Raw genomic sequence first — 26,671 nt, forward strand, 5'->3', positions numbered from 1 at the left:
GAAAATTCATGTTTGGTTTATCATGTTTCAGTGGCTTGTTGCAGTTCTGTCTTATTACAAAAGGCAGAATGTATGCTACATATTAGTTTTGCAGGTTTTTTTAGTGTAACACTTGTTATTAATACCATTGTACTTTATTTTTTGTCTGTTGTTCCAAAAAATTAAAATGGAGAGGGCTGCAACAAAAGTAGTGACAGATCAAATGAAGTGTGTAATATAGCATATTAGGGAATATCACTGATGATTTTTTTCCTCCTCCCCAGTCGGAAGCAAATAGTAGTGCCATGTTTGGAAAGCTGATGACCATAGCAAGTGAGTGTGTTAATTTGTTCTGTAAATAGTTATTACAGTGTATCTGAAGATTGCATGATTACAAATATTGAAATAGCTAAATTGTGCTGAGTTATAAGTTGTAGGTTTATCTTATGTTTCAATTTTATTAATATAGAAAACCTTCCAGATCCCGGAAAAGCACAAGATTTTGTGAAGAAATTCAATCAGGTTCTTGGGGATGATGAGAAACTTCGATCTCAGCTCGAGTTGTTAATCAGCCCTACATGTTCATGTAAACAGGCAGATGTCTGTGTGGTAAGGATATGGAACAAATGAACTTTATATGTAACATATGTGGGCTTAACTAGCCATTGAGAGGTGATGGCCTCTCAAAGTAACTTGATGTAGTTTTATGTGACCACTTTAATTTCATATTGCATAAAATGTCTTTTTCGCTAATCTGCATAGAGAGCTCTCAGATACAATTTAGAATTAACAACTCAGTTACTAAGAGTACATTTATTCACTTAATGTTTCTTTTTTGGGTGATGGCAGTCAAAACATGATCTCTGTAATAGTAATTTTGTGAAATTTTTTCAAGTCTTATTGACTATAGAGCGCCTGTACTTTGTCTTCCAACTCTACTGAAGCGTTTTATGAATGACATAAAACATTACCTACCTTATAGATATTTTTTGCTTCCAAGAACATTCCTTTGAAGACTGTATATGTATTCTTCAATTGTGTTTTTGTAAATGTGTCTACTCTTTGTCGTCATTTCATGTAAAATAATTGTCAGAGTATAAATTAGATGTCAGATGCTATTTCTTGGGTCTGCTGGTTTGGCCATTAGTTTTTAGCACAGGCATTTGTAGTCAAGAACATGTGCCTCGACCTCTTGTGAGAGGTTTGCAGTGTTGGATTTGTCTCTCAGCGGTCCTGATTTGTTCAGTAGAAAGACAGGTGATGCCCTGTATAAACAGTTTCTCTCAACTGTTATTGAAAAGGCAGGCCTTTTTTTTTTTTTGCTGTCAGTGGCAGTACCAGCATTCACAGAAAAACTTTCAGTGTGCACATCAGTCCCAGCATACTCGCAGACAGTCTGAAGGCTTAGTCGTTATAAAGGACGACAGAGTATCAAGAGAGGAAAGCTTCCTCAGTCCCTCTGGTTCCTTTGACATCTGCTCTGAAGTAGCAATTTTTTTTACACTTTTAGGAAGCTTGGATACCTTCCTTCTATAATTTTAAGGAGCGAGGTGCATAGGGCCAAGAAGTAGATCAGGTGGAAGTTTTCCATATTTAAATTTTGACTCACCAAATTTTGTCCACCTGAGGGCCAAGTTGGCAACTTGTCTAGAGCCAGATGGCCTATGCTGATTTTTTAAAAAAAAATGCAGCAAACTGCAGCTGTTTATTTTCAATATAGAAATGCCATTGCTCAGAACAGTCACGTGTTGAGACCTGTAGTATCTGTATGCCATACATATATATTAAAGATGGGGGAACTTTTAAACTACATTGTAAAACTGTAGACCACACTTTGGCCAATTCTGTTTCACGTGTATATTTCATTTATTTTGATTTAAAGTATAAGATAATGCCTATATACTCACAAGCTCTAGGCTCCCTGACCGTAATTAAACTTACAATCCTAACAGTAATTTAAATTTAGTCACAGAAATATCACCTAGCAGCCCCGAAAAGTTAATATACCATCCAGTAGCACCATACCACTGCAGCAAAAAAAAAAAAAAAAAAAAATCCTACTCAACCAAAAAAACAATTCCCTCATAAAATCACCATTCCCCCCCCCAATAAAGACTTTACAGTGAAATATGAAGATCAACAAATTCAGGCTATTTCAGACAAGGTGAGGATCAAGTTCCAGAGCATAGGGCCCTCAAAAGAACATCCTATTCTCTGTCCCCTATCTCTTGTTGCAAGAAGGGAATCAAACTTAAGTGTCTCCACTGGACTCGGCTGTGGTAGTATTCCATCAGGAGAGTATATGTCTGTGTGGATCTCACTCCAGGTGCTCATTCAGCTTGTGTGCAAGATCAGACTCTTTGAATAGCATTGTTTGTTGGGCCTCCCATGCACCAGGCATGTCCTTGCGCCCTTCCCCTACCTGAGAGCATAAAAAGCAGAATGGCTACAACCAACCCTCAGTTCCTTCTTATAGCCATCAGTTAAATTTTTCTTTTTGCATTTTCCTCCTCTAATTAGGCAGTTCAGGTTAATTTCCTAACAAATTTCCCCTTTCCTTTAATTTTTTAATAACATTTTAAAAAAACTTAATTTCTTAAATTGTCTGTAGCATTCTGTGCCACTTTCTTAATCTGAAATGGTGTATTTGAAGCCCTTAGGCTTCAAACTCTGTCCATCATCTAACAAACTCATTCCTCTGACAGACTATCATAAAAGCTTCATAAAGGTGAGAGCCATGTGCTGGACTGCTGCTTGGTTTCCTGTACTTTTTCTACAAGAACAAGTAAATCCAGGGACCCTTAGCAGAAGTTTTACCTTCTTGAGCAGTCAGTGAGAGGAACTTCAGACCCTAGAGAATGGGCATCAGTCTCCAAAATGGAACTAGTCGCTTCTGAGTTCCAATCAGCCGGTGACCCTGTTAGCCAGCATACAACACCTAAGGGCAGTACCAGCAAAGGAACTGTAGCACTGTTAGGCAAGGATTTGAGACCAGCAAAAACTATCTCGGTACTGGCTACAACGCCAGCACTGAAAACTGATGCTGCTCCTCACCAAGACAAGGGATATCAGAACACCAAGATAAACATTGTTCTTCATACTCCTATCTCTTTCCGTAAAGAGAGGCTTAAACCTTCACTCTCATCCCAGGAACAGAGCTCTGAGCCCATTCCTATGATGGGGCAAATGACACTGGCACAGCTTCCGGCTTGGTAACAAAGAGATTGAGTGCCTACATCTAACACTGTTAGCTGCTGACAAGCACCAGGATTGGTGTTGGTACTAGCATTAGTTGCTATGTCTTTGGCACCAGTCTTGGCCCTGATGGCACTACACTGAGCACTGGTACACATCCCAGACCTCACATTACTTGTGCCACCTCAAAAATCCAGCATCACCATTGAAGGATTCTATTCATTTGCCCCCTCCTCGGGACACCCCTTCTCCCCTTCATTTACACAGATCAGGAGAGGGGTTTCTCTCTTCAAATCAGGAATATTCACTTCAGAACTTCGATCATCCCTTCTTGAATCTCTTAACCCAGCTCTGCTCTTTTTCTGAACTGTGTCTCAACCTTGGGTTCTAAACTGTCCCTTGCCTTTGATCTGTCTTGCATTTATAACTCCCAGGGTTACACCAAATTCGTGACACCAAACTAGGGTGCACCTGGACTGGAACAGCAGAACTGGCTCCTGTTTCATCTAAGGGGCCAAGTACCCCATTACACACACAGTAAAAACTCGCTTCAGACTTCTAAGCCTGTCAAGGTTCCTCCCCCACTCTGAACTCTAGGGTACAGATGTGGGGACCTGCATGAAAAACCTCCTAAGCTTATCTTTACCAGCTTAGGTCAAAACTTCCCCAAGGTACAAAGTATTCCACCCGTGGTCCTTGGAATGGCCGCTACCACCACCAAACTAATACTGGTTACTGGGGAAGAGCTGTTTGGACGCGTCTTTCCCCCCAAAATACTTCCCAAAACCCTGCACCCCACTTCCTGGACAAGGTTTGGTAAAAAGCCTCACCAATTTACCTAGGTGACTACAGACCCAGACCCTTGGATCTTAAGAACAATGAACAATCCTCCCAACACTTGCACCCCCCCTTTCCTGGGAAATGTTGGATAAAAAGCCTCACCAATTTGCATAGGTGACCACAGACCCAAACCCTTGGATCTGAGAACAATGAAAAAGCATTCAGTCTTTTACAAGAAAACTTTTAATAGAAAGTAGAAGTAAATAGAAATGAAGAAATCCCCCCTGTAAAATCAGGATGGTAGATATCTTACAGGGTAATTAGATTAGAAAACATAGAGAACCCCTCTAGGCAAAACCTTAAGTTACAAAAAAGATACACAGACAGAAATAGTTATTCTATTCAGCACAATTCTTTTCTCAGCCATTTAAAGAAATCATAATCTAACACATACCTAGCTAGATTACTTACTAAAAGTTCTAAGACTCCATTCCTGTTCTGTCCCTGGCAAAAGCAGCATACAGACAGACACAGACCCTTTGTTTCTCTCCCTCCTCCCAGCTTTTGAAAGTATCTTGTCTCCTCATTGGTCATTTTGGTCAGGTGCCAGCGAGGTTACCTTTAGCTTCTTAACCCTTTACAGGTGAGAGGAGCTTTCCCCTGGCCAGGAGGAATTTCAAAGGGGTTTACCCTTCCCCTTATTTTTATGACACGCCCCCCAAATCTCAGCTAGGGTGAAACACTGGCTGGGATTTCTTCCTGGAGCTCTAGGAAAAACAGAGTTAATAAGACACATGCATCTCTAAATATACTACCAAGTACATAAAGACTAACAATATTTTCCACATCTTAAGGACGATTTTAACCAGTTGATTCTGGGAAACTTTCACGGGAGAGTGCATCAGCCACTTTGTTAGAAGCTCCTGAGATGTGTTGGATGTCGAAATCAAAATCTTGGAGAGCTAAACTCCACCGAAGAAGTTTTTTGTTAGTTTCTTTGACGGTGTGAAGCCACTTCAGTGCAGCATGGTCGGTTTGCAGGTGGAAACGCCGTCCCCAAACATATGGGCGTAGCTTTTCCAGAGCGTAGACAATGGCATAACATTCTTTTTCAGTGACTGACCAGTTGCTTTCCCTCTCAGACAGTTTTTTGCTGAGAAACACTACAGGGTGGAATTCTTGATCAGGTCCTTTCTGCATTAAAACTGCTCCCACACCACGCTCGGATGCATCTGTGGTTACTAGGAACGGTTTGTCAAAGTCTGGGGCCCTTAGTACAGGGTCAGACATGAGTGTCGCTTTAAGCTTGTTAAAGGCCTTCTGACACTTTCCGGTCCACTGAACAGCATTTGGCTGTTTCTTTTTGGTTAGGTCTGTCAGTGGGGCAGCGATTTGGCTGTAGTGCGGTACAAATCGTCTGTAATAACCAGCCAAGCCTAAGAAGGATTGAACCTGTTTCTTTGACTTTGGGACAGGCCACTTTTGGATAGCATCCACTTTGGCCTGTAGGGGGCTGATAGTTCCTTGACCCACCTGGTGTCCAAGGTAAGTCACTCTGTTTAGGCCTATTTGACACTTCTTAGCCTCAACAGTTAGTCCTGCCTCCCTTATGCGCTCAAGGACTTTTTGTAGATGTTCCAGGTGGTCTGCCCAGGAATCCGAAAATATGGCCACATCATCAAGGTAGGCGACTGCATATTCTCCTAATCCCGCTAGGAGACCATCTACAAGTCTTTGGAAAGTGGCGGGTGCATTTCGCAGCCCGAAAGGGAGTACATTAAATTCATACAGCCCGAGATGTGTGATGAAGGCTGACCTTTCCTTGGCAGATTCATCTAGCGGTACCTGCCAGTACCCCTTTGTTAAGTCCAAGGTAGAGATGAACTGGGCCCGTCCCAGTTTCTCTAACAGTTCATCTGTGCGTGGCATTGGATAGTTGTCTGGGCGAGTTACAGCATTTAGCTTACGGTAGTCCACGCAAAAACGTATTTCCCCATCTGGTTTGGGAACTAGAACCACTGGAGATGCCCATGCACTTTCAGAGGGGCGGATTACACCCATCTGTAACATATCCTGGATCTCCCGTTCTATAGCAGTTTTAGCTTGAGGAGACACCCGGTAAGGTTGGACCCTAATTGGGTGAGCATTACCTGTGTCAATGGAGTGGTATGCCCGTTCAGTCAGTCCTGGGGTGGCTGAGAACGTTGGCGCGTAGCTAGTGCACAGCTCCTGGATCTGCTGTCGCTGCATACGCCCAAGGGTCATGGAGAGGTTCACCTCTTCCACACCACCAGCACATTTCCCTTCGTAGTAGACACCTTCAGGCCACTCAGCATCATCTTCTCCCTGGGCTGTAAACTGACAAACCTTTAATTCTCTGGAATAAAAGGGCTTTAGAGAATTAATATGGTACACCTTAGGCTTTCGGTTGGAGGTGGGGAATGCTATGAGATAATTAACAGCTCCCAGGCGCTCCTGGACCGTGAATGGCCCTTCCCACGATGCTTCCATTTTATGGGCCTGGAGCGCCCTTAAGACCATGACCTGGTCTCCTACTTTGAAGGAACGCTCTCTGGCATGTTTATCATACCAGGCTTTTTGCTCTTTTTGAGCATCCTGTAAGTTTTCTTTAGCAAGGGCTAAAGAGGTTCGGAGGGTGTTTTGTAGGTTGGTTACAAAGTCCAGAATGTTAGTTCCTGGAGAAGGTGTAAATCCCTCCCATTGCTGCTTCACCAACTGCAATGGCCCCTTAACCTCACGGCCATATACAAGTTCAAATGGGGAAAACCCTAAACTGGGATGTGGTACAGCTCTGTAGGCAAAGAGCAACTGCTGCAACACTAGGTCCCAATCATTGGAGTGCTCATTTACGAATTTACGTATCATGGCCCCCAAAGTTCCATTAAACTTCTCCACCATGCCATTTGTTTGATGGTGGTAAGGAGTGGCAACCAAGTGATTTACCCCATGAGCTTCCCAAAGGTTTTTCATAGTTCCTGCCAGGAAATTAGTCCCTGCATCTGTGAGGATGTCGGAGGGCCAACCTACCCTGGCAAAAATGTCTGCTAGTGCCTGGCATACACTTTTAGCCCTGGTGTTGCTTAGAGCTACTGCTTCTGGCCATCGGGTGGCAAAATCCATGAAAGTCAGTATGTACTGCTTTCCTCTGGCTGTCTTTTTCGGAAAAGGACCCAGAATATCCACAGCTACTCGCTGAAATGGAACTTCAATGATGGGGAGTGGTTGTAGAGGGGCTTTGACCTGGTCTTGGGGTTTTCCCACTCTTTGGCACACCTCACAAGACTGGACATAGGTAGAAACATCCTTGCCCATTCCCTCCCAGTGGAATGACCCCCCCAAACGGTCTTTGGTCCTGTTCACCCCAGCATGGCCACTAGGGTGATCGTGGGCTAAGCTCAAGAGCTTGGCCCGGTATTTAGTTGGAACTACCAACTGTCTCTGAGGATGCCAGTCTTCCTGGTGTCCACCAGAAAGAGTTTCCTTGTATAAAAGTCCTCTTTCTACAACAAACCTGGATCGATTAGAAGAGCTGAGAGGCGGTGGGTTGCTCCGTGCCGCTGTCCAAGCTCTCTGGAGGCTTTCATCTGCTTCCTGTTCGGTCTGGAACTGTTCCCTTGATGCTGGAGACATCAGTCCCTCATTGGATTGTGGACCTAGGCTTGGTCCCTCTGGAAGCAATATAGGGGATGGAGCTGTTTCTGTTGACTGTGAACCGCTCTCCGCTGGTGCACTATGTTGGGATTCAGGCTCCGGCTGAGCCTCTTGTGTAGGGTTATCGGCTGCTGCCAGTTCAGGTTCAGTGGGGCCCTCTGGTGTTGAGGTTGCAAGTACTGGATTCAGTGCTGACACAGGGTCTGGTGTTGGTTGTTCGGCTGGTTCCGGTTCTGGGACTGGTTCCGTCTGGGTCTCTGGGACTGGATCCACTACTGCTGTTGCAGACATTGGCCTAAGGTCCAGGTCCATCACCTCTGACTGGGTCCTGATAGCAGTTTCCGGAACAGAGCTAGGCCTCACGGCTTGTTTAGCCTGGCTGCGGGTGACCATTCCCACCCTCTTGGCCTGCTTCACATGATTGGCCAAGTCTTCCCCCAACAGCATGGGGATGGGATAATCATCATAGACTGCAAAAGTCCACATTCCTGACCAGCCCTTGTACTGGACAGGCAACTTGGCTGTAGGCAAATTGAAAGAGTTGGACTTGAAGGGTTGAATCGTCACTTGGATCTCTGGGTTGATTAAATTGGGGTCCACTAAGGAAGCATGGATAGCTGACACTTGTGCTCCGGTGTCCCTCCACGCGGTGACCTTCTTCCCGCCCACACTCACAGTTTCCCTCCGCTCCAAGGGTATCTGGGAAGTATCTGGGCCTGTGGACCTCTGGTGTGATTCCGGTGCAATGAACTGTAATCTGTTGGGGTTCTTGGGGCAGTTGGCCTTTACATGCCCCAGCTCGTTACATTTAAAACATCGTCCAGCTGACGGGTCACTGGGGCGAGGAGGGTTGCTGGAGAACGGGGTGGCAGGACGATAAGGGGTCTGGAGGGTTCTTTGGGAGGTAGGTGGGGCCTTGGGCGGCCCCCGGTAATAGGGTGTGGTCTGGGGTGGCCCCTTCTGGTCTCCGCTCCAACTGCGACCAGTTTTCTTCTTCTCTGCCACCTCCACCCATCTGGCTCCAATCTCTCCTGCCTCGATTACAGTTTTGGGTTTCCCATCTAGGATGTATCTTTCTATTTCCTCAGGAACACCCTCTAAGAATTGTTCCATTTGCATTAGGAAGGGCAAATTTACTGGAGATTCAACACTTGCTCCTGATATCCAGGCATCCCAATGTTTCACAATGTGGTAGGCATGTCGGGTAAATGACATGTCTGGTTTCCACCTTAGGGCTCTGAACCTCCGACGAGACTGCTCGGGTGTTATCCCCATTCTGACTCTCGCCTTGGATTTAAACAGTTCATACTTGTTCATGTGTTCTTTAGGCATTTCAGCTGCCACCTCAGCTAAGGGTCCACTGAGCTGCGGCCTCAGCTCTACCATGTATTGGTCAGTAGAGATGTTGTACCCAAGGCAGGCCCTTTCGAAGTTTTCTAGGAAGGCCTCAGTATCATCGCCTGCCTTGTAGGTGGGGAACTTTCTGGGATGGGAAGTGGTACTTGGAGAAGGATTACTAGGGTTTGTTGGGATATTCTGCTGAGCCTTTATCTTCTCCATCTCCTTCACATACTTCCTCTCTTTTTCCTTCTCCTCCAGTTCTTTGTCCCTTGCTTCCATAGCTCTCCTGTGAGCAGCCGCTTGGTGTTGTTCTGCCTCCCTTTCTTGTTCCTTCTTCAGCCGCATGAGTTCTATCTGTCTTTCATGTTCCCTTTGTCTTTCCTCAGCCTGAAATTTGGCTAATTCCAGCTGTAGTCGAGCTGAGGATTTGGTCATTCTAACCTCTCTGTTTTTAACTAACTTTACACCCGAGGTTTAGAAATAAACAAACAAAACTTGGCTGTAAAATTTTGTTGTGCTGGAATAGAATACCTATTCTCTGATAGTGATTGTCAGCCTACAGAAAAAGACAATTCCCTTGTCTCTGCTCTGGGCCCAACTTAAAGCAAAAAACCTCCAACTACTTGGAAACCTGCTTACCCAGCCCAAAGAAAAAGCAAATGGGTAGAACACACACCCCCTATTTACTTTTAGGAAGAAAAGAAAAAAAAAACCTCTGGGTTGGAAGACTGTGAATTTCCCTGCAGGAGTTAAGTACCCTGCCTCCAGGCAAAGAAAACCTGCAATTCACAAGATAATCCCCTTTTGTCTCTGCTTGGCCACAAAGCAGACAAAACAATCTGCTTTCAGTTTCAACTGCTTTCTGGACTTCCTTTCCAAAGGAAAAAATAATTTCTTTTTAAAATCTGTATTTCTAGTTCAAAAAATCTCAACTGGATCTCAAAATGATTTCAGGTTAATCCCACCGCTGCCACCATGTCAAGGTTCCTCCCCCACTCTGAACTCTAGGGTACAGATGTGGGGACCTGCATGAAAAACCTCCTAAGCTTATCTTTACCAGCTTAGGTCAAAACTTCCCCAAGGTACAAAGTATTCCACCCGTGGTCCTTGGAATGGCCGCTACCACCACCAAACTAATACTGGTTACTGGGGAAGAGCTGTTTGGACGCGTCTTTCCCCCCAAAATACTTCCCAAAACCCTGCACCCCACTTCCTGGACAAGGTTTGGTAAAAAGCCTCACCAATTTACCTAGGTGACTACAGACCCAGACCCTTGGATCTTAAGAACAATGAACAATCCTCCCAACACTTGCACCCCCCCTTTCCTGGGAAATGTTGGATAAAAAGCCTCACCAATTTGCATAGGTGACCACAGACCCAAACCCTTGGATCTGAGAACAATGAAAAAGCATTCAGTCTTTTACAAGAAAACTTTTAATAGAAAGTAGAAGTAAATAGAAATGAAGAAATCCCCCCTGTAAAATCAGGATGGTAGATATCTTACAGGGTAATTAGATTAGAAAACATAGAGAACCCCTCTAGGCAAAACCTTAAGTTACAAAAAAGATACACAGACAGAAATAGTTATTCTATTCAGCACAATTCTTTTCTCAGCCATTTAAAGAAATCATAATCTAACACATACCTAGCTAGATTACTTACTAAAAGTTCTAAGACTCCATTCCTGTTCTGTCCCTGGCAAAAGCAGCATACAGACAGACACAGACCCTTTGTTTCTCTCCCTCCTCCCAGCTTTTGAAAGTATCTTGTCTCCTCATTGGTCATTTTGGTCAGGTGCCAGCGAGGTTACCTTTAGCTTCTTAACCCTTTACAGGTGAGAGGAGCTTTCCCCTGGCCAGGAGGAATTTCAAAGGGGTTTACCCTTCCCCTTATTTTTATGACACGCCCCCCAAATCTCAGCTAGGGTGAAACACTGGCTGGGATTTCTTCCTGGAGCTCTAGGAAAAACAGAGTTAATAAGACACATGCATCTCTAAATATACTACCAAGTACATAAAGACTAACAATATTTTCCACATCTTAAGGACGATTTTAACCAGTTGATTCTGGGAAACTTTCACGGGAGAGTGCATCAGCCACTTTGTTAGAAGCTCCTGAGATGTGTTGGATGTCGAAATCAAAATCTTGGAGAGCTAAACTCCACCGAAGAAGTTTTTTGTTAGTTTCTTTGACGGTGTGAAGCCACTTCAGTGCAGCATGGTCGGTTTGCAGGTGGAAACGCCGTCCCCAAACATATGGGCGTAGCTTTTCCAGAGCGTAGACAATGGCATAACATTCTTTTTCAGTGACTGACCAGTTGCTTTCCCTCTCAGACAGTTTTTTGCTGAGAAACACTACAGGGTGGAATTCTTGATCAGGTCCTTTCTGCATTAAAACTGCTCCCACACCACGCTCGGATGCATCTGTGGTTACTAGGAACGGTTTGTCAAAGTCTGGGGCCCTTAGTACAGGGTCAGACATGAGTGTCGCTTTAAGCTTGTTAAAGGCCTTCTGACACTTTCCGGTCCACTGAACAGCATTTGGCTGTTTCTTTTTGGTTAGGTCTGTCAGTGGGGCAGCGATTTGGCTGTAGTGCGGTACAAATCGTCTGTAATAACCAGCCAAGCCTAAGAAGGATTGAACCTGTTTCTTTGACTTTGGGACAGGCCACTTTTGGATAGCATCCACTTTGGCCTGTAGGGGGCTGATAGTTCCTTGACCCACCTGGTGTCCAAGGTAAGTCACTCTGTTTAGGCCTATTTGACACTTCTTAGCCTCAACAGTTAGTCCTGCCTCCCTTATGCGCTCAAGGACTTTTTGTAGATGTTCCAGGTGGTCTGCCCAGGAATCCGAAAATATGGCCACATCATCAAGGTAGGCGACTGCATATTCTCCTAATCCCGCTAGGAGACCATCTACAAGTCTTTGGAAAGTGGCGGGTGCATTTCGCAGCCCGAAAGGGAGTACATTAAATTCATACAGCCCGAGATGTGTGATGAAGGCTGACCTTTCCTTGGCAGATTCATCTAGCGGTACCTGCCAGTACCCCTTTGTTAAGTCCAAGGTAGAGATGAACTGGGCCCGTCCCAGTTTCTCTAACAGTTCATCTGTGCGTGGCATTGGATAGTTGTCTGGGCGAGTTACAGCATTTAGCTTACGGTAGTCCACGCAAAAACGTATTTCCCCATCTGGTTTGGGAACTAGAACCACTGGAGATGCCCATGCACTTTCAGAGGGGCGGATTACACCCATCTGTAACATATCCTGGATCTCCCGTTCTATAGCAGTTTTAGCTTGAGGAGACACCCGGTAAGGTTGGACCCTAATTGGGTGAGCATTACCTGTGTCAATGGAGTGGTATGCCCGTTCAGTCAGTCCTGGGGTGGCTGAGAACGTTGGCGCGTAGCTAGTGCACAGCTCCTGGATCTGCTGTCGCTGCATACGCCCAAGGGTCATGGAGAGGTTCACCTCTTCCACACCACCAGCACATTTCCCTTCGTAGTAGACACCTTCAGGCCACTCAGCATCATCTTCTCCCTGGGCTGTAAACTGACAAACCTTTAATTCTCTGGAATAAAAGGGCTTTAGAGAATTAATATGGTACACCTTAGGCTTTCGGTTGGAGGTGGGGAATGCTATGAGATAATTAACAGCTCCCAGGCGCTCCTGGACCGTGAATGGCCCTTCCCACGATGCTTCCATTTTATGGGCCTGGAGCGCCCTTAAGACCATGACCTGGTCTCCTACTTTGAAGGAACGCTCTCTGGCATGTTTATCATACCAGGCTTTTTGCTCTTTTTGAGCATCCTGTAAGTTTTCTTTAGCAAGGGCTAAAGAGGTTCGGAGGGTGTTTTGTAGGTTGGTTACAAAGTCCAGAATGTTAGTTCCTGGAGAAGGTGTAAATCCCTCCCATTGCTGCTTCACCAACTGCAATGGCCCCTTAACCTCACGGCCATATACAAGTTCAAATGGGGAAAACCCTAAACTGGGATGTGGTACAGCTCTGTAGGCAAAGAGCAACTGCTGCAACACTAGGTCCCAATCATTGGAGTGCTCATTTACGAATTTACGTATCATGGCCCCCAAAGTTCCATTAAACTTCTCCACCATGCCATTTGTTTGATGGTGGTAAGGAGTGGCAACCAAGTGATTTACCCCATGAGCTTCCCAAAGGTTTTTCATAGTTCCTGCCAGGAAATTAGTCCCTGCATCTGTGAGGATGTCGGAGGGCCAACCTACCCTGGCAAAAATGTCTGCTAGTGCCTGGCATACACTTTTAGCCCTGGTGTTGCTTAGAGCTACTGCTTCTGGCCATCGGGTGGCAAAATCCATGAAAGTCAGTATGTACTGCTTTCCTCTGGCTGTCTTTTTCGGAAAAGGACCCAGAATATCCACAGCTACTCGCTGAAATGGAACTTCAATGATGGGGAGTGGTTGTAGAGGGGCTTTGACCTGGTCTTGGGGTTTTCCCACTCTTTGGCACACCTCACAAGACTGGACATAGGTAGAAACATCCTTGCCCATTCCCTCCCAGTGGAATGACCCCCCCAAACGGTCTTTGGTCCTGTTCACCCCAGCATGGCCACTAGGGTGATCGTGGGCTAAGCTCAAGAGCTTGGCCCGGTATTTAGTTGGAACTACCAACTGTCTCTGAGGATGCCAGTCTTCCTGGTGTCCACCAGAAAGAGTTTCCTTGTATAAAAGTCCTCTTTCTACAACAAACCTGGATCGATTAGAAGAGCTGAGAGGCGGTGGGTTGCTCCGTGCCGCTGTCCAAGCTCTCTGGAGGCTTTCATCTGCTTCCTGTTCGGTCTGGAACTGTTCCCTTGATGCTGGAGACATCAGTCCCTCATTGGATTGTGGACCTAGGCTTGGTCCCTCTGGAAGCAATATAGGGGATGGAGCTGTTTCTGTTGACTGTGAACCGCTCTCCGCTGGTGCACTATGTTGGGATTCAGGCTCCGGCTGAGCCTCTTGTGTAGGGTTATCGGCTGCTGCCAGTTCAGGTTCAGTGGGGCCCTCTGGTGTTGAGGTTGCAAGTACTGGATTCAGTGCTGACACAGGGTCTGGTGTTGGTTGTTCGGCTGGTTCCGGTTCTGGGACTGGTTCCGTCTGGGTCTCTGGGACTGGATCCACTACTGCTGTTGCAGACATTGGCCTAAGGTCCAGGTCCATCACCTCTGACTGGGTCCTGATAGCAGTTTCCGGAACAGAGCTAGGCCTCACGGCTTGTTTAGCCTGGCTGCGGGTGACCATTCCCACCCTCTTGGCCTGCTTCACATGATTGGCCAAGTCTTCCCCCAACAGCATGGGGATGGGATAATCATCATAGACTGCAAAAGTCCACATTCCTGACCAGCCCTTGTACTGGACAGGCAACTTGGCTGTAGGCAAATTGAAAGAGTTGGACTTGAAGGGTTGAATCGTCACTTGGATCTCTGGGTTGATTAAATTGGGGTCCACTAAGGAAGCATGGATAGCTGACACTTGTGCTCCGGTGTCCCTCCACGCGGTGACCTTCTTCCCGCCCACACTCACAGTTTCCCTCCGCTCCAAGGGTATCTGGGAAGTATCTGGGCCTGTGGACCTCTGGTGTGATTCCGGTGCAATGAACTGTAATCTGTTGGGGTTCTTGGGGCAGTTGGCCTTTACATGCCCCAGCTCGTTACATTTAAAACATCGTCCAGCTGACGGGTCACTGGGGCGAGGAGGGTTGCTGGAGAACGGGGTGGCAGGACGATAAGGGGTCTGGAGGGTTCTTTGGGAGGTAGGTGGGGCCTTGGGCGGCCCCCGGTAATAGGGTGTGGTCTGGGGTGGCCCCTTCTGGTCTCCGCTCCAACTGCGACCAGTTTTCTTCTTCTCTGCCACCTCCACCCATCTGGCTCCAATCTCTCCTGCCTCGATTACAGTTTTGGGTTTCCCATCTAGGATGTATCTTTCTATTTCCTCAGGAACACCCTCTAAGAATTGTTCCATTTGCATTAGGAAGGGCAAATTTACTGGAGATTCAACACTTGCTCCTGATATCCAGGCATCCCAATGTTTCACAATGTGGTAGGCATGTCGGGTAAATGACATGTCTGGTTTCCACCTTAGGGCTCTGAACCTCCGACGAGACTGCTCGGGTGTTATCCCCATTCTGACTCTCGCCTTGGATTTAAACAGTTCATACTTGTTCATGTGTTCTTTAGGCATTTCAGCTGCCACCTCAGCTAAGGGTCCACTGAGCTGCGGCCTCAGCTCTACCATGTATTGGTCAGTAGAGATGTTGTACCCAAGGCAGGCCCTTTCGAAGTTTTCTAGGAAGGCCTCAGTATCATCGCCTGCCTTGTAGGTGGGGAACTTTCTGGGATGGGAAGTGGTACTTGGAGAAGGATTACTAGGGTTTGTTGGGATATTCTGCTGAGCCTTTATCTTCTCCATCTCCTTCACATACTTCCTCTCTTTTTCCTTCTCCTCCAGTTCTTTGTCCCTTGCTTCCATAGCTCTCCTGTGAGCAGCCGCTTGGTGTTGTTCTGCCTCCCTTTCTTGTTCCTTCTTCAGCCGCATGAGTTCTATCTGTCTTTCATGTTCCCTTTGTCTTTCCTCAGCCTGAAATTTGGCTAATTCCAGCTGTAGTCGAGCTGAGGATTTGGTCATTCTAACCTCTCTGTTTTTAACTAACTTTACACCCGAGGTTTAGAAATAAACAAACAAAACTTGGCTGTAAAATTTTGTTGTGCTGGAATAGAATACCTATTCTCTGATAGTGATTGTCAGCCTACAGAAAAAGACAATTCCCTTGTCTCTGCTCTGGGCCCAACTTAAAGCAAAAAACCTCCAACTACTTGGAAACCTGCTTACCCAGCCCAAAGAAAAAGCAAATGGGTAGAACACACACCCCCTATTTACTTTTAGGAAGAAAAGAAAAAAAAAACCTCTGGGTTGGAAGACTGTGAATTTCCCTGCAGGAGTTAAGTACCCTGCCTCCAGGCAAAGAAAACCTGCAATTCACAAGATAATCCCCTTTTGTCTCTGCTTGGCCACAAAGCAGACAAAACAATCTGCTTTCAGTTTCAACTGCTTTCTGGACTTCCTTTCCAAAGGAAAAAATAATTTCTTTTTAAAATCTGTATTTCTAGTTCAAAAAATCTCAACTGGATCTCAAAATGATTTCAGGTTAATCCCACCGCTGCCACCATGTCAAGGTTCCTCCCCCACTCTGAACTCTAGGGTACAGATGTGGGGACCTGCATGAAAAACCTCCTAAGCTTATCTTTACCAGCTTAGGTCAAAACTTCCCCAAGGTACAAAGTATTCCACCCGTGGTCCTTGGAATGGCCGCTACCACCACCAAACTAATACTGGTTACTGGGGAAGAGCTGTTTGGACGCGTCTTTCCCCCCAAAATACTTCCCAAAACCCTGCACCCCACTTCCTGGACAAGGTTTGGTAAAAAGCCTCACCAATTTACCTAGGTGACTACAGACCCAGACCCTTGGATCTTAAGAACAATGAACAATCCTCCCAACACTTGCACCCCCCCTTTCCTGGGAAATGTTGGATAAAAAGCCTCACCAATTTGCATAGGTGACCACAGACCCAAACCCTTGGATCTGAGAACAATGAAAAAGCATTCAGTCTTTTACAAGAAAACTTTTAATAGAAAGTAGAAGTAAATAGAAATGAAGAAATCCCCCCTGTAAAATCAGGATGGTAGATATCTTACAGGGTAATTAGATTAGAAAACATAGAGAACCCCTCTAGGCAAAACCTTAAGTTACAAAAAAGATACACAGACAGAAATAGTTATTCTATTCAGCACAATTCTTTTCTCAGCCATTTAAAGAAATCATAATCTAACACATACCTAGCTAGATTACTTACTAAAAGTTCTAAGACTCCATTCCTGTTCTGTCCCTGGCAAAAGCAGCATACAGACAGACACAGACCCTTTGTTTCTCTCCCTCCTCCCAGCTTTTGAAAGTATCTTGTCTCCTCATTGGTCATTTTGGTCAGGTGCCAGCGAGGTTACCTTTAGCTTCTTAACCCTTTACAGGTGAGAGGAGCTTTCCCCTGGCCAGGAGGAATTTCAAAGGGGTTTACCCTTCCCCTTATTTTTATGACAAAGCCACTTATCAGTATGCGCATACATGATACCACTTGCCAGGCTTCACCTACGTCCTTTACAAGGCTGGCTAAGGTCGATGTATCATCACAGGAGACATCAAATGAACATGCATATCGTGGTTCCAGCTCACATTCTGAGCTAGTGGTCAGATCCCAAGAATGTTCATAAGCCCTTCTCTACATTTCTTCCTACAAAAGACACTAATCACAGATGCATCAGGAACAGGGATTGGGGTGCACAACTAGACCACCTCCAGATAAAAGGAATGTGGTCTCAAAAGGACATGACTCTACACATAAATGATCTAGAATTATGAGGGATCAGATTAGCTTGCATAACATTCCTTCCTGTTTTAAAGAATCCCATCATGCATATTCTCATGGATGACACATCTGCGATGTACTATGTAAACAAGCCAGGAGATGCCTGCTCATTACACCTATGCCAGGAGGCAATCAAGTTATGGACAAGTTGACACCATGAGATAACCCCAACAGCTCTCCCAGGAGCCATCAGCAATTGAGCAGACTTCCTAGGCTTCAACTTCCAGCCACTGGATTTTGTTATACCTTTATCTGCCAGAATAAAGAGGAGACCTTTATTATAAAATTTCTGTTATCCATTTAGGTACTTCTCTTTGATAAGCTAAATAGAGTGAGCTCCTTAAATGTCTCATTATAAGGCATGTTGTCTAAACCTTTAATCATTCTCTGAACCCTCTACAATTTATCAACTTCCTTCTTGAACTGTGGACACCAGAACTGGATGCTGTATTACAGTAGTGGGTGTACCAGTGCCAAATACAGAGGTAATGTAACCTCTCCGTTCCTACTAGATATTTCCCTTTTTATACATCCAAAGATCAGAGTATCCCTTCTGACCACAAATGTCGCATTGGGAGCACATGTTCAGCTGACTACCCACCATGATGCTCAAGCTTTTTTCAGATTCACTGCTTTCCAGGATGGAGCAACCCCCCTCCCCCCATCCTGTAAGCATGGCCTGTATCCTCCTCCTTAGCTGTATGCATATACATTTAGCCATATTAAAATGGATATTGTTCGCTTGCACCAAGAGATCCAGATCACTCTGTAACAGTGACCTCTCATCCTCATTATTTACCACTCCTCCAATCTTTGTGCCATCTTCAAAATTTATCAGTATTTTATGTTTTCTTCCAAGTCATTGATTAAAATGTTGACTAGCATAGATAGGGCCAAGAACCAAGCCCTGTGGGACCCCACTGAAGTGTATCCGCTTGATGATGATGATGATGTCCTGTTTAGTTACATTTTGAGCCCTATAATTTAGCTACATCATTTTTTAATAAGTCATTTAATGTTTATCATGTTGATTTTTGTATGGTTCTGGTTTCTAATCAAAATATCATACAGTCAAATGCCATACAGAAGTCTAAGTAATTAGTACTGTTACATTTGTCCACCAAATTTTAACCGTGTCATCAAAAAATAAAATTAATTTGACTAAACTCATGTTGATTGGCATGAATTATATTACTCACCTTTAATTCTTCATTAATAGAGTTCTATAACATATGTTCTGTTTATTTTGCCTGGGATCAAAGTTAGGCTGAAAGGGCTGTAATCACCCCGGTCATCCTATTTGCCCTTTTAAAATTTGTTTGCAGTGTTGCTATAGCCATGTTGGTCCCAGGATATTAGAGAGACAGTATCTTTCATTGGACAGTGTTCTGTTGGTGTTGGAGACAAAGCTGTTGAGCAACACAGAGCTCTTCTTCAGGTCTGGGAAAAGTACACAGACCGTCATAGCTAAATACAAGGTGAAACGGATGTTCAGCATAAGTAGTTTATACATATTCCAAGAATTCATTCAAGGTAATGTGGCCCATTAGAATCTCTGCAGCCACAGGACAAAGTAGGCCGGGTTTTAGTGGGTTACAGATTGGTCTCTATTAAGACCATGATTTTTAGTGTCTATTATAGTTCTCAATTTAAGCTCCCAGGCTTGTCTTTTGAAGGTGTTGTGCAGATTATCTTGGAGGAGGGGGACCGAGGTCAGATATGGAGTGATTGTTTTGTGAAAAGTATTAGCCCACAGATGATGATGTGCTTTTGTCTTGTATTGTTTTTCTGTATGAGTTCATTTGAGAGCGTATGGAGTGTTGTTTTACCTATGTAGTTGTTATTGGGGTATTTAGTGCACTGAATAAGGGAAATCACATTGTGATAGGTATATGTAAGGCCCTTGGATCTTGAAGGGGGTGGGGTGTTGATCATCATAGCTATGGAGATATGTCTACAGGTTTTACATCTGTTGTTCTGGCAGGGTCTGGTGCCACTTCGAGTTGGTGTATCCTGCTGTGGGGAGCTTGCTTTTGATGATGAGCTTGGCAAGTTTGGGGGGTTGTTTGAAGGCCAGAAGTGGGGGTTTGGGAAAGATTTCTTTCAGGATGTGGTCCCCATCGAGTATGGGTTGTAATTGTTTAACTATACCCCATCTGGGTTCCAGTGAAGGGTGCTAGGTGACAACTAGGCAGTGTCATCAGATGTTTGGCTGCGTGTGTGTTTTCCCCGTGTGCTGTCCCAGCTCTGCGCAGATAGCTGGCACAGTAGATCTCAAGTGAACTGCCCAATGACCACAAAAATCTCTTAAGGTGCAAAGGCACTTGGTCAGGTTTATTGTCAGCAAAGCACAGTCCCAGCTCCCCAGATCAATGACTACGGTTACACTAGCCATGTATGCCCGTGACAATGGACGCAGCTCACTCAGTGGCAGGACTTTCCACTGCCCCCTCGGCTGGACAAAGACTCTCCCTCTGAGAGACATCTTTATACACCAATACAAACAAGTTACATATCACCCTTGACATATCAGGGTGCCACCCTCTGATGTATTAGGGTGCCACCCACTGGCTTGTACCTGTAGTTTCGATCAAAACATCTCTCTTCATCATGTTGTCACCCTGACCTTATCCTTAAGAGGGTCAGCATGTTTCTGTTATCTTTGGGGAATGTGCTGCTATCGAGGTGCTATGGTACCACCCTTCTGGAATGTGCTTGTGTCATAAATGTAAAAGGAAGGGTAAACACCTTTAAATCCCTCCTGGCCAGAGGAAAAACCCTTTCACCTGTAAAGGGTTAAGAAGCTAGGATAACCTCGCTGGCACCTGACCAAAATGACCAATGAGGAGACAAGATACTTTCAAAGCTGGAGTGGGGGGAGAAACAAAGGTTCTCTCTGTGTGATGCTTTTGCCGGGAACAGAAAAGGAATGGAGTCTTAGAACTTAGTAAGTAATTTAGCTAGATATGCGTTAGATTCTGTTTTGTTTAAATGGCTGATAAAATAAGCTGTGCTGAATGGAATGTATATTCCTGTTTTTGTGTCTTTTTGTAACTTAAGGTTTTGCCTAGAGGGATTCTCTATGTTTTGAATCTGATTACCCTGTAAGGTATTTACCATCCTGATTTTACAGAGGTGATTCTTTTATTCTTTTTCTTCAATTAAAATTCTTCTTTTAAGAACCTGATTGCTTTTTCATTGTTCTTACGATCCAAGGGTTTGGTTCTGTGTTCACCAATGCAAATTGGTGAGGATTTTTATCAAGCCTTCCCCAGGAAAGGGGGTGTAGGGTTTGGGAGGATTCTGGGGGGAAAGACGTTTCCAAGCAGGCTCTTTCCCTGTTATATATTTGTTAGACGCTTGGTGGTGGCAGCAATAAAGTCCAAGGACAAAAGGTAAAATAGTTTGTACCTTGGGGAAGTTTTAACCTAAGCTGGTAAAAATAAACTTAGGGGGTTTTCATGCAGGTCCCCACATCTGTACCCTAGAGTTCAGAGTGGGGAAGGAAGCTTGAAAGCTTGCATGAATGCTTTGTGCCTCATATCTCTTAGGAATGTATGTTTTTGTATTATCAGCCCTATGTTTGCCAATTCGGTGAGCAGGGCCTGCCTCTTGCTCATGACATGACTGTGCTTTTATATCAGCAAAGTTTTGATCACTTTCCTTCCAGCCTCAGGCCTCATACCAAGCCTCTGATACAAGGGCTTTTGACTTAAGCTCTCTTCTTACTACAGGGATATGTGGCCGGAGAGTTCATTTTTTCTCTATTGAAGCAAGTTGTCTCGAGGTATTTGTGTGGCTCATTTCATGATGCCATTTATTTCTCTGATGGAGTGTCGTTGTTTGGAGAAGGCAGTTTTGAGTGTGCTAAGATCTGTATCCCAAACTTTCTCCTAAGAGCATATTATGTGATATATGAGTGTGTGGTTGTAGATAACAGATTTCTTGCTGTATTTGGGATGGTTACTGGATCTGCGAAGGAAAGTGTGGTGATCCATGGGCTTCTTGTCTATAGTGGTCTATAAGGTTCCATTGTTAAAGCTGATTATGATGTGCAGGAAGTTGATGCTGGTGCAAGAGTGTTGGAGAGAGAGTTTGATAGAATTCTTAAATTCACAATCTTGACCCATTGGAGGCCCCTATGCCTAAAATCCTTGATTATATTTTGTTCAGTTCCATTGAAATCCACCTTACATCAATTTCAACATGCCACTCTTCTCCCCACATGCAATCCTGTTAAGTTTTCTCTGACCCCACTATATCCAGATTTTTAAAGAGGTTACTCAGTACTTACCCCACCAGTTAAAGAACCCCCTCCAAAGTGGGATCCTCGTGTCCCTCTACTGGCTCCTCGTCTCTATCACATCAAATGTAAGCTGTTTGTCGTCACTTTTAGTGTCTTTCATGGCCTGTGCTCACCCTATCTATCTTCTCATTCGCTGTCAAGATGTCAACTTCCTCTTCCAGTTGGCCCAAGATGCCAGCCTACATGTCCCACTAATTAAATGTTCAAACAAGCACGTTTGTTTTTTCTCCCATGCTGCCCCTTACACTTTACAGGAATTCTCCATCAGCATCTGCAAAACTAACTCATTATCTTCCTTCAGATTCCTCCTTAAAATTCTTCTTTGCTGTGATGCTTACAAAAAAGTTTACAGCAGTTAGGCTACGGGTGTGCTGAGACCACTGCTTGTCATACTGAGCAATACTGTCTCATTGGGTATGTCTACACTGCAATTAAACAGCTGCAGCTGGCCTAGGTCAGCTTGTATGGGTTCTTGGGGCTGTAAAATTGCAGTGTAGACTATTGGGCTCAGGCTGAAGCCTGAGCTCTGGGACACAATGATGGAGGAGGGTCCCTGAGTCCAAACATCTATACCGCAATTTTACAGCCATGCAGCCTGAGCTCCATGAGCCCAAGTCAGCTAATATGGGACAGCTTCTGGTGTTAAATTGCCGTGTGGATATATGCACTGTTTTCTTGTACTTCCATCTGTCTGTGCTCCCTTAACTCTCCAGCCTGGGCTGTCTCTCACAATGCTTTGCTTGTGACAATCAGGAAACCCCTCCAGGCACTGTTATCACTTAGCACAACAGCATGTGGAGCCCCACACCCAGCTAACTTACATGAATGCTCCCGGAGCCACTCATGAATCTCACAGAGAAAGGCACCAGTGAATTTCCCAAGCTCCCAGCTTTGCACCTCCAGAATATACCATCTTGCCCTGGACAGAAGTCTGACCAGTGTAAGTTTATTGCCCAGTCTGCCCCTCCCTCAATGTGGAGACGATGCACACTAGCCTTTGTAAACTGAGCTGAGATTTCCAAAGCACTTCAAGCAAAACACACTGTTTTCGGTAAACTAGAAAACAGAGTTATTAACTACAGAAAGATAGATTTTAAGTGATTATAAGTAGTAGGCACAAAAGGTCAGAGATAGTTACCAAGGACAATAAAAGGTAAGCATACTCTCTAAATCTTAAACCTTATTAGATTAGGCAGTATTTGGATCAAGCAGTTTTCCTCATCCCACTGGATATTGCAGGTAGGTTACAGTTCTCAGTACACAGGCTTCCCCTTTGTGCTTGGGACCAGTCTTCTCAGTCCAAGTCTTTGTCTTCCCAGCGTCCCATCTTATATAGGGGAGGAGAAGGGCAAAAGCATCATGCTACTGTCCCCTATTTTATATCCTCAGTTCATGTGCCTGGAAACATAAGCCCCAACATGTCCTGGTGGACTTTAGGGAATTAGGGTGTCCAGATAGTAAGTGTGAAAAATCAGGAGGTAATAGGCACCTATATAATAAAAAGCCCTGAATTTTGGACTGCCCCAATAAAATCCATACATCTGGTCACCCTACACGGAGTTGAGCAATGTCCCATTGTGTAAGGCTTGTGAAGCTCTCTTACAGCATTGTAAATCCCTTGCTTACAACTCCCCCTGCTGATTCAGGGTTGTTTAATGCCATCCTGGGAATGTATCACCTCCTTTGTTGTCGCTGGAGAACTAGCACTGGAAGACACTCAAACTTACAATATATTTCAGTAACAATCATAAAACATAATCTCCTAATTTCATATACACAAAGGATATACGTATTTTGACACAACAATGGGTTTCAGAAGATTGTGACTTTTCGTATGATATCTTATCTGGCAGACTTTGCATGAAATATATCATAATTATATGACAGGGATGAATATGGGGTTCCAGTGTGTTTCTTTGAGGTACAGAATGCCACAGTAAGTAACTGTTTTTTCTTAAGTAGTTGGATGAAGTGCTTAAGCCATTGGTTATTTGCTTAAAAGATACTGGGTCAGATTTATAAAGGTATTTAGACACCTATGGGTGCAGATAGGAATCTACGTGGCGTTATGAAAGTGCATAGATGCCTAACTCACATCACTCCCATTAAAAGTCTATGGTAACCACAGCCCATCCTTTTCAGTGATTATATGGACTGTGAAGCTAGTTTGTGAAGAATTGACTTTTGTTCAGCATTATTTCTACAAATGCAAAATGTATAACACTTAAGAAATAATTAAAATTAGTAATGATTTTTGCTTGTAATATAACACTTTTTTTCTTTTTGTAGCGGGAGATAGCCCGGAAGCTTGCAAATCCAAAGCAGCCAACAAATCCTTTCCTGGAGATGGTCAAATTTCTTTTGGAAAGAATTGCCCCAGTGCACATTGACTCAGAAGCCATTAGGTAGGCTGGGAGATCATATTGACCCATTACTGACTTTAAAGTGGATGTTAATACCAGGATTATCTTTCATATTAATTTACATCTGGTACAGAAGTATCTATCTGCATTTTTAAAATATTGTTTATATAGTTGTCTTCATTTCCATCAGTCTAGAAAACTTGACTTAATTTCTGCTATTTTTTTTCAAGGCTTAATGGTGCAAATTGTAGAAACATGAATATAAAAGATGGTATTGGTAACTTGACTATTTGGAGGCATTATTTGAGGATAACAGGCATATATAGCTTCCATATAGCTAACACTGGACACAAAATGCTATCTAATAATTGAATCAACTACTTTATCTTTGTGGGTTTGAGGAGGAGAATTTTGGGGTTCCTTTTGTGACTTACCTTATACTGCCAGCTCAGTTTGTCACCAAAATAAAGGCTTTGGGGAAAAGGTGTGTTGGGGGGAGGTGGGCTCATTTACCAAACTACTATATATGTGTTCTAATATTACTTTGATTTAACTGAAATGGCTTTTAAATTAAATATTCCCCAGCAATGTCAGGAATCTATAAGCATAACATCTTTTTACTAGTCCATGAGAACCAGAAAGTGAAAGTATTTTAAAACTGACCAATGTAGTTCATTGCCAAAACTAAATGAAGCTAATGTGAAAATTCTTTGTTATAATAATCTATGGTGTCACTGTTAATGCAGATAATCAAGTTTAATAATATATCTTTATTTTACATTTCTTATTTTAGCGCACTAGTAAAGCTGATGAATAAATCAATAGAGGGGACAGCTGATGATGAAGAGGAAGGTGTAAGTCCTGATACTGCTATTCGTGCAGGACTTGAACTTCTCAAGGTATTCTACAGCAATGTAGATTAGTTTTCTTTCACTGTATGGTAATGGAGTCCCCAAAGAGCTTCAACAAATTACCCACTTCTTGTAAACTGTCAAAAAGTCACCACATCCTGGAATTTGGTTTTATTAAGAAAAAGAGTAATACAAAAACACCATTACCTAATCTCTTTTCTAGATGTGGCCTGTCTGTTTCAGACCTTAGCTTCCTCACCACAGAGGGAAGCTCACATTTACTTCATATTTAGAGCAGAATCTAATAAGCTACATCTGGTATATTAGCAACTGGCAAAAGCCTGCAGAGATCCAACGCCTGCAAGAAAATCCTGCCCCTCTGTTACATACTTTTCCCCTTCCACACCTTTCTCCCCAAAAGCTGTTTTCAGTCTTCATAATGCAAATGCTAAATATTGCAGCAAAATTTGTTTAATATCAAGATTATATGTGATTGCTCTCTGAATTTTCCCGTGTCAGTAAAAAGAGTTGCATCCTTCAGTGACTTCTAGAGATGCTAAAGGAATTAGTCACTGTGTTGTCATCAGCACTTTCTAGTCTAATCCATGAGACCATCCCCTAATGTCGACAAGACACTGAACAGTCTTCCAATTGCACCCCACATTAAGGTAGTAAATAGTGTACCAGTCACTTGTAGTGGGGCCTCAGATTTTCCACCTGCAGAGGAATTGCAGCTGATGGCTGTGACTAGGAGCCCCTATGGATCGAGTTGATGCAAACAGACTCTATATCTACAGTAGCTCAAGTCAGACAAGTCTTTCTGCATCCTTCCTGGTTACCATTCCTCTTGTTACCTACACGGGCCCAGTACATCCCCTTGACCCTGTGTAAGACCTGACTTCCCCCAGGATCTCAGGTGTCATAGTTCCATATAGAAGCTTAGGCAGGAGGGGCTGCTGGAACTAGTGGTGGCATACCTATACAATGGTGATGAACAGAATACCAGTGCCTAAATAGAAAGATGGAAAATCCTGCTGGAGGAGACAATCTTGGGACCAGCAGCTGGGCCCTTCTGGAGCCTCTTGCTGGAACTACAGTTTCCTTGATCTCTTCTGGAGCCCTTGTGCTGCTGGGACTGCTTGCCAGATGGAAGATCTCACTGGGAAGAAATTATCCAGAGAGCAGAAAAAGCAAAATTTCCCCTCTAAGCATGGCCAGAGGGGAGTAAAGCAGAAGAGAGGAACTGAGTAGAGGAGGCACATTCTGGTTTCCCCCTTGCATTAGGGAACCAAGCACCCCTAAAGATCTTAAACCTCAAAAAAAATGCCTTTAAAGGGGGGAGGGAAAGGCTTAAGAAAAAGGAATTTTGAATATCAATACTACTTTATAAGCACAAACCTAATTCTACACTCAAAAGGTTGCTGCTGAATTTTCTTGGATGGTGTGTTAGAAGATCTGTAAGTTATACAAATTGGCTCTATATTTAGCATTCATGAGTTATGATGATGTAATGTAGAATTTTGTTCCTCATTAAACTCATACGTTTCATTTTTGAAGGAGTCTTTTGAATTTCAGAGGTTTAGACCTGAAAAACGATTTTGAGAGGAAGGATTTTGCATTGTGTTTAGTAAGATAGCAATATTTACCAACTTTTTCCAACTTCAGCTATTATAAAACATTATGGCGTACAATATTTTGTAATGATACATTAGTTATTTATATAGCACTAACAGAGTTGTAGGCACTTCGTA

The 26,671-nt window shown here is 44.0% G+C and overlaps 1 protein-coding gene across 5 annotated transcripts in view; it reads left to right on the top strand.

Moving 5' to 3' along the window:
* PDS5A (PDS5 cohesin associated factor A) overlaps nt 1-26,671 on the top strand; it is a 185,386-nt gene that overhangs the window by 109,413 nt on the left and 49,302 nt on the right. For all 5 annotated transcript variants that reach the window (XR_013345994.1, XR_013345993.1, XM_077815732.1 and 2 more), the window contains exons 15-18: nt 264-312; nt 449-588; nt 23,996-24,111; nt 24,863-24,968. Coding sequence is in view for 3 of the 5 variants with exons in the window: in XM_077815732.1 (XP_077671858.1) it covers nt 264-312; nt 449-588; nt 23,996-24,111; nt 24,863-24,968 (411 nt within the window). In the remaining 2 variants the exon portion in view is untranslated. The remainder of the gene's footprint in view (nt 1-263; nt 313-448; nt 589-23,995; nt 24,112-24,862; nt 24,969-26,671) is intronic.

The sequence above is a fragment of the Eretmochelys imbricata genome, chromosome 4 (genome assembly GCF_965152235.1).
Source record: "Eretmochelys imbricata isolate rEreImb1 chromosome 4, rEreImb1.hap1, whole genome shotgun sequence".
In the NCBI taxonomy this organism is placed as follows: Eukaryota; Metazoa; Chordata; order Testudines; family Cheloniidae; genus Eretmochelys; species Eretmochelys imbricata.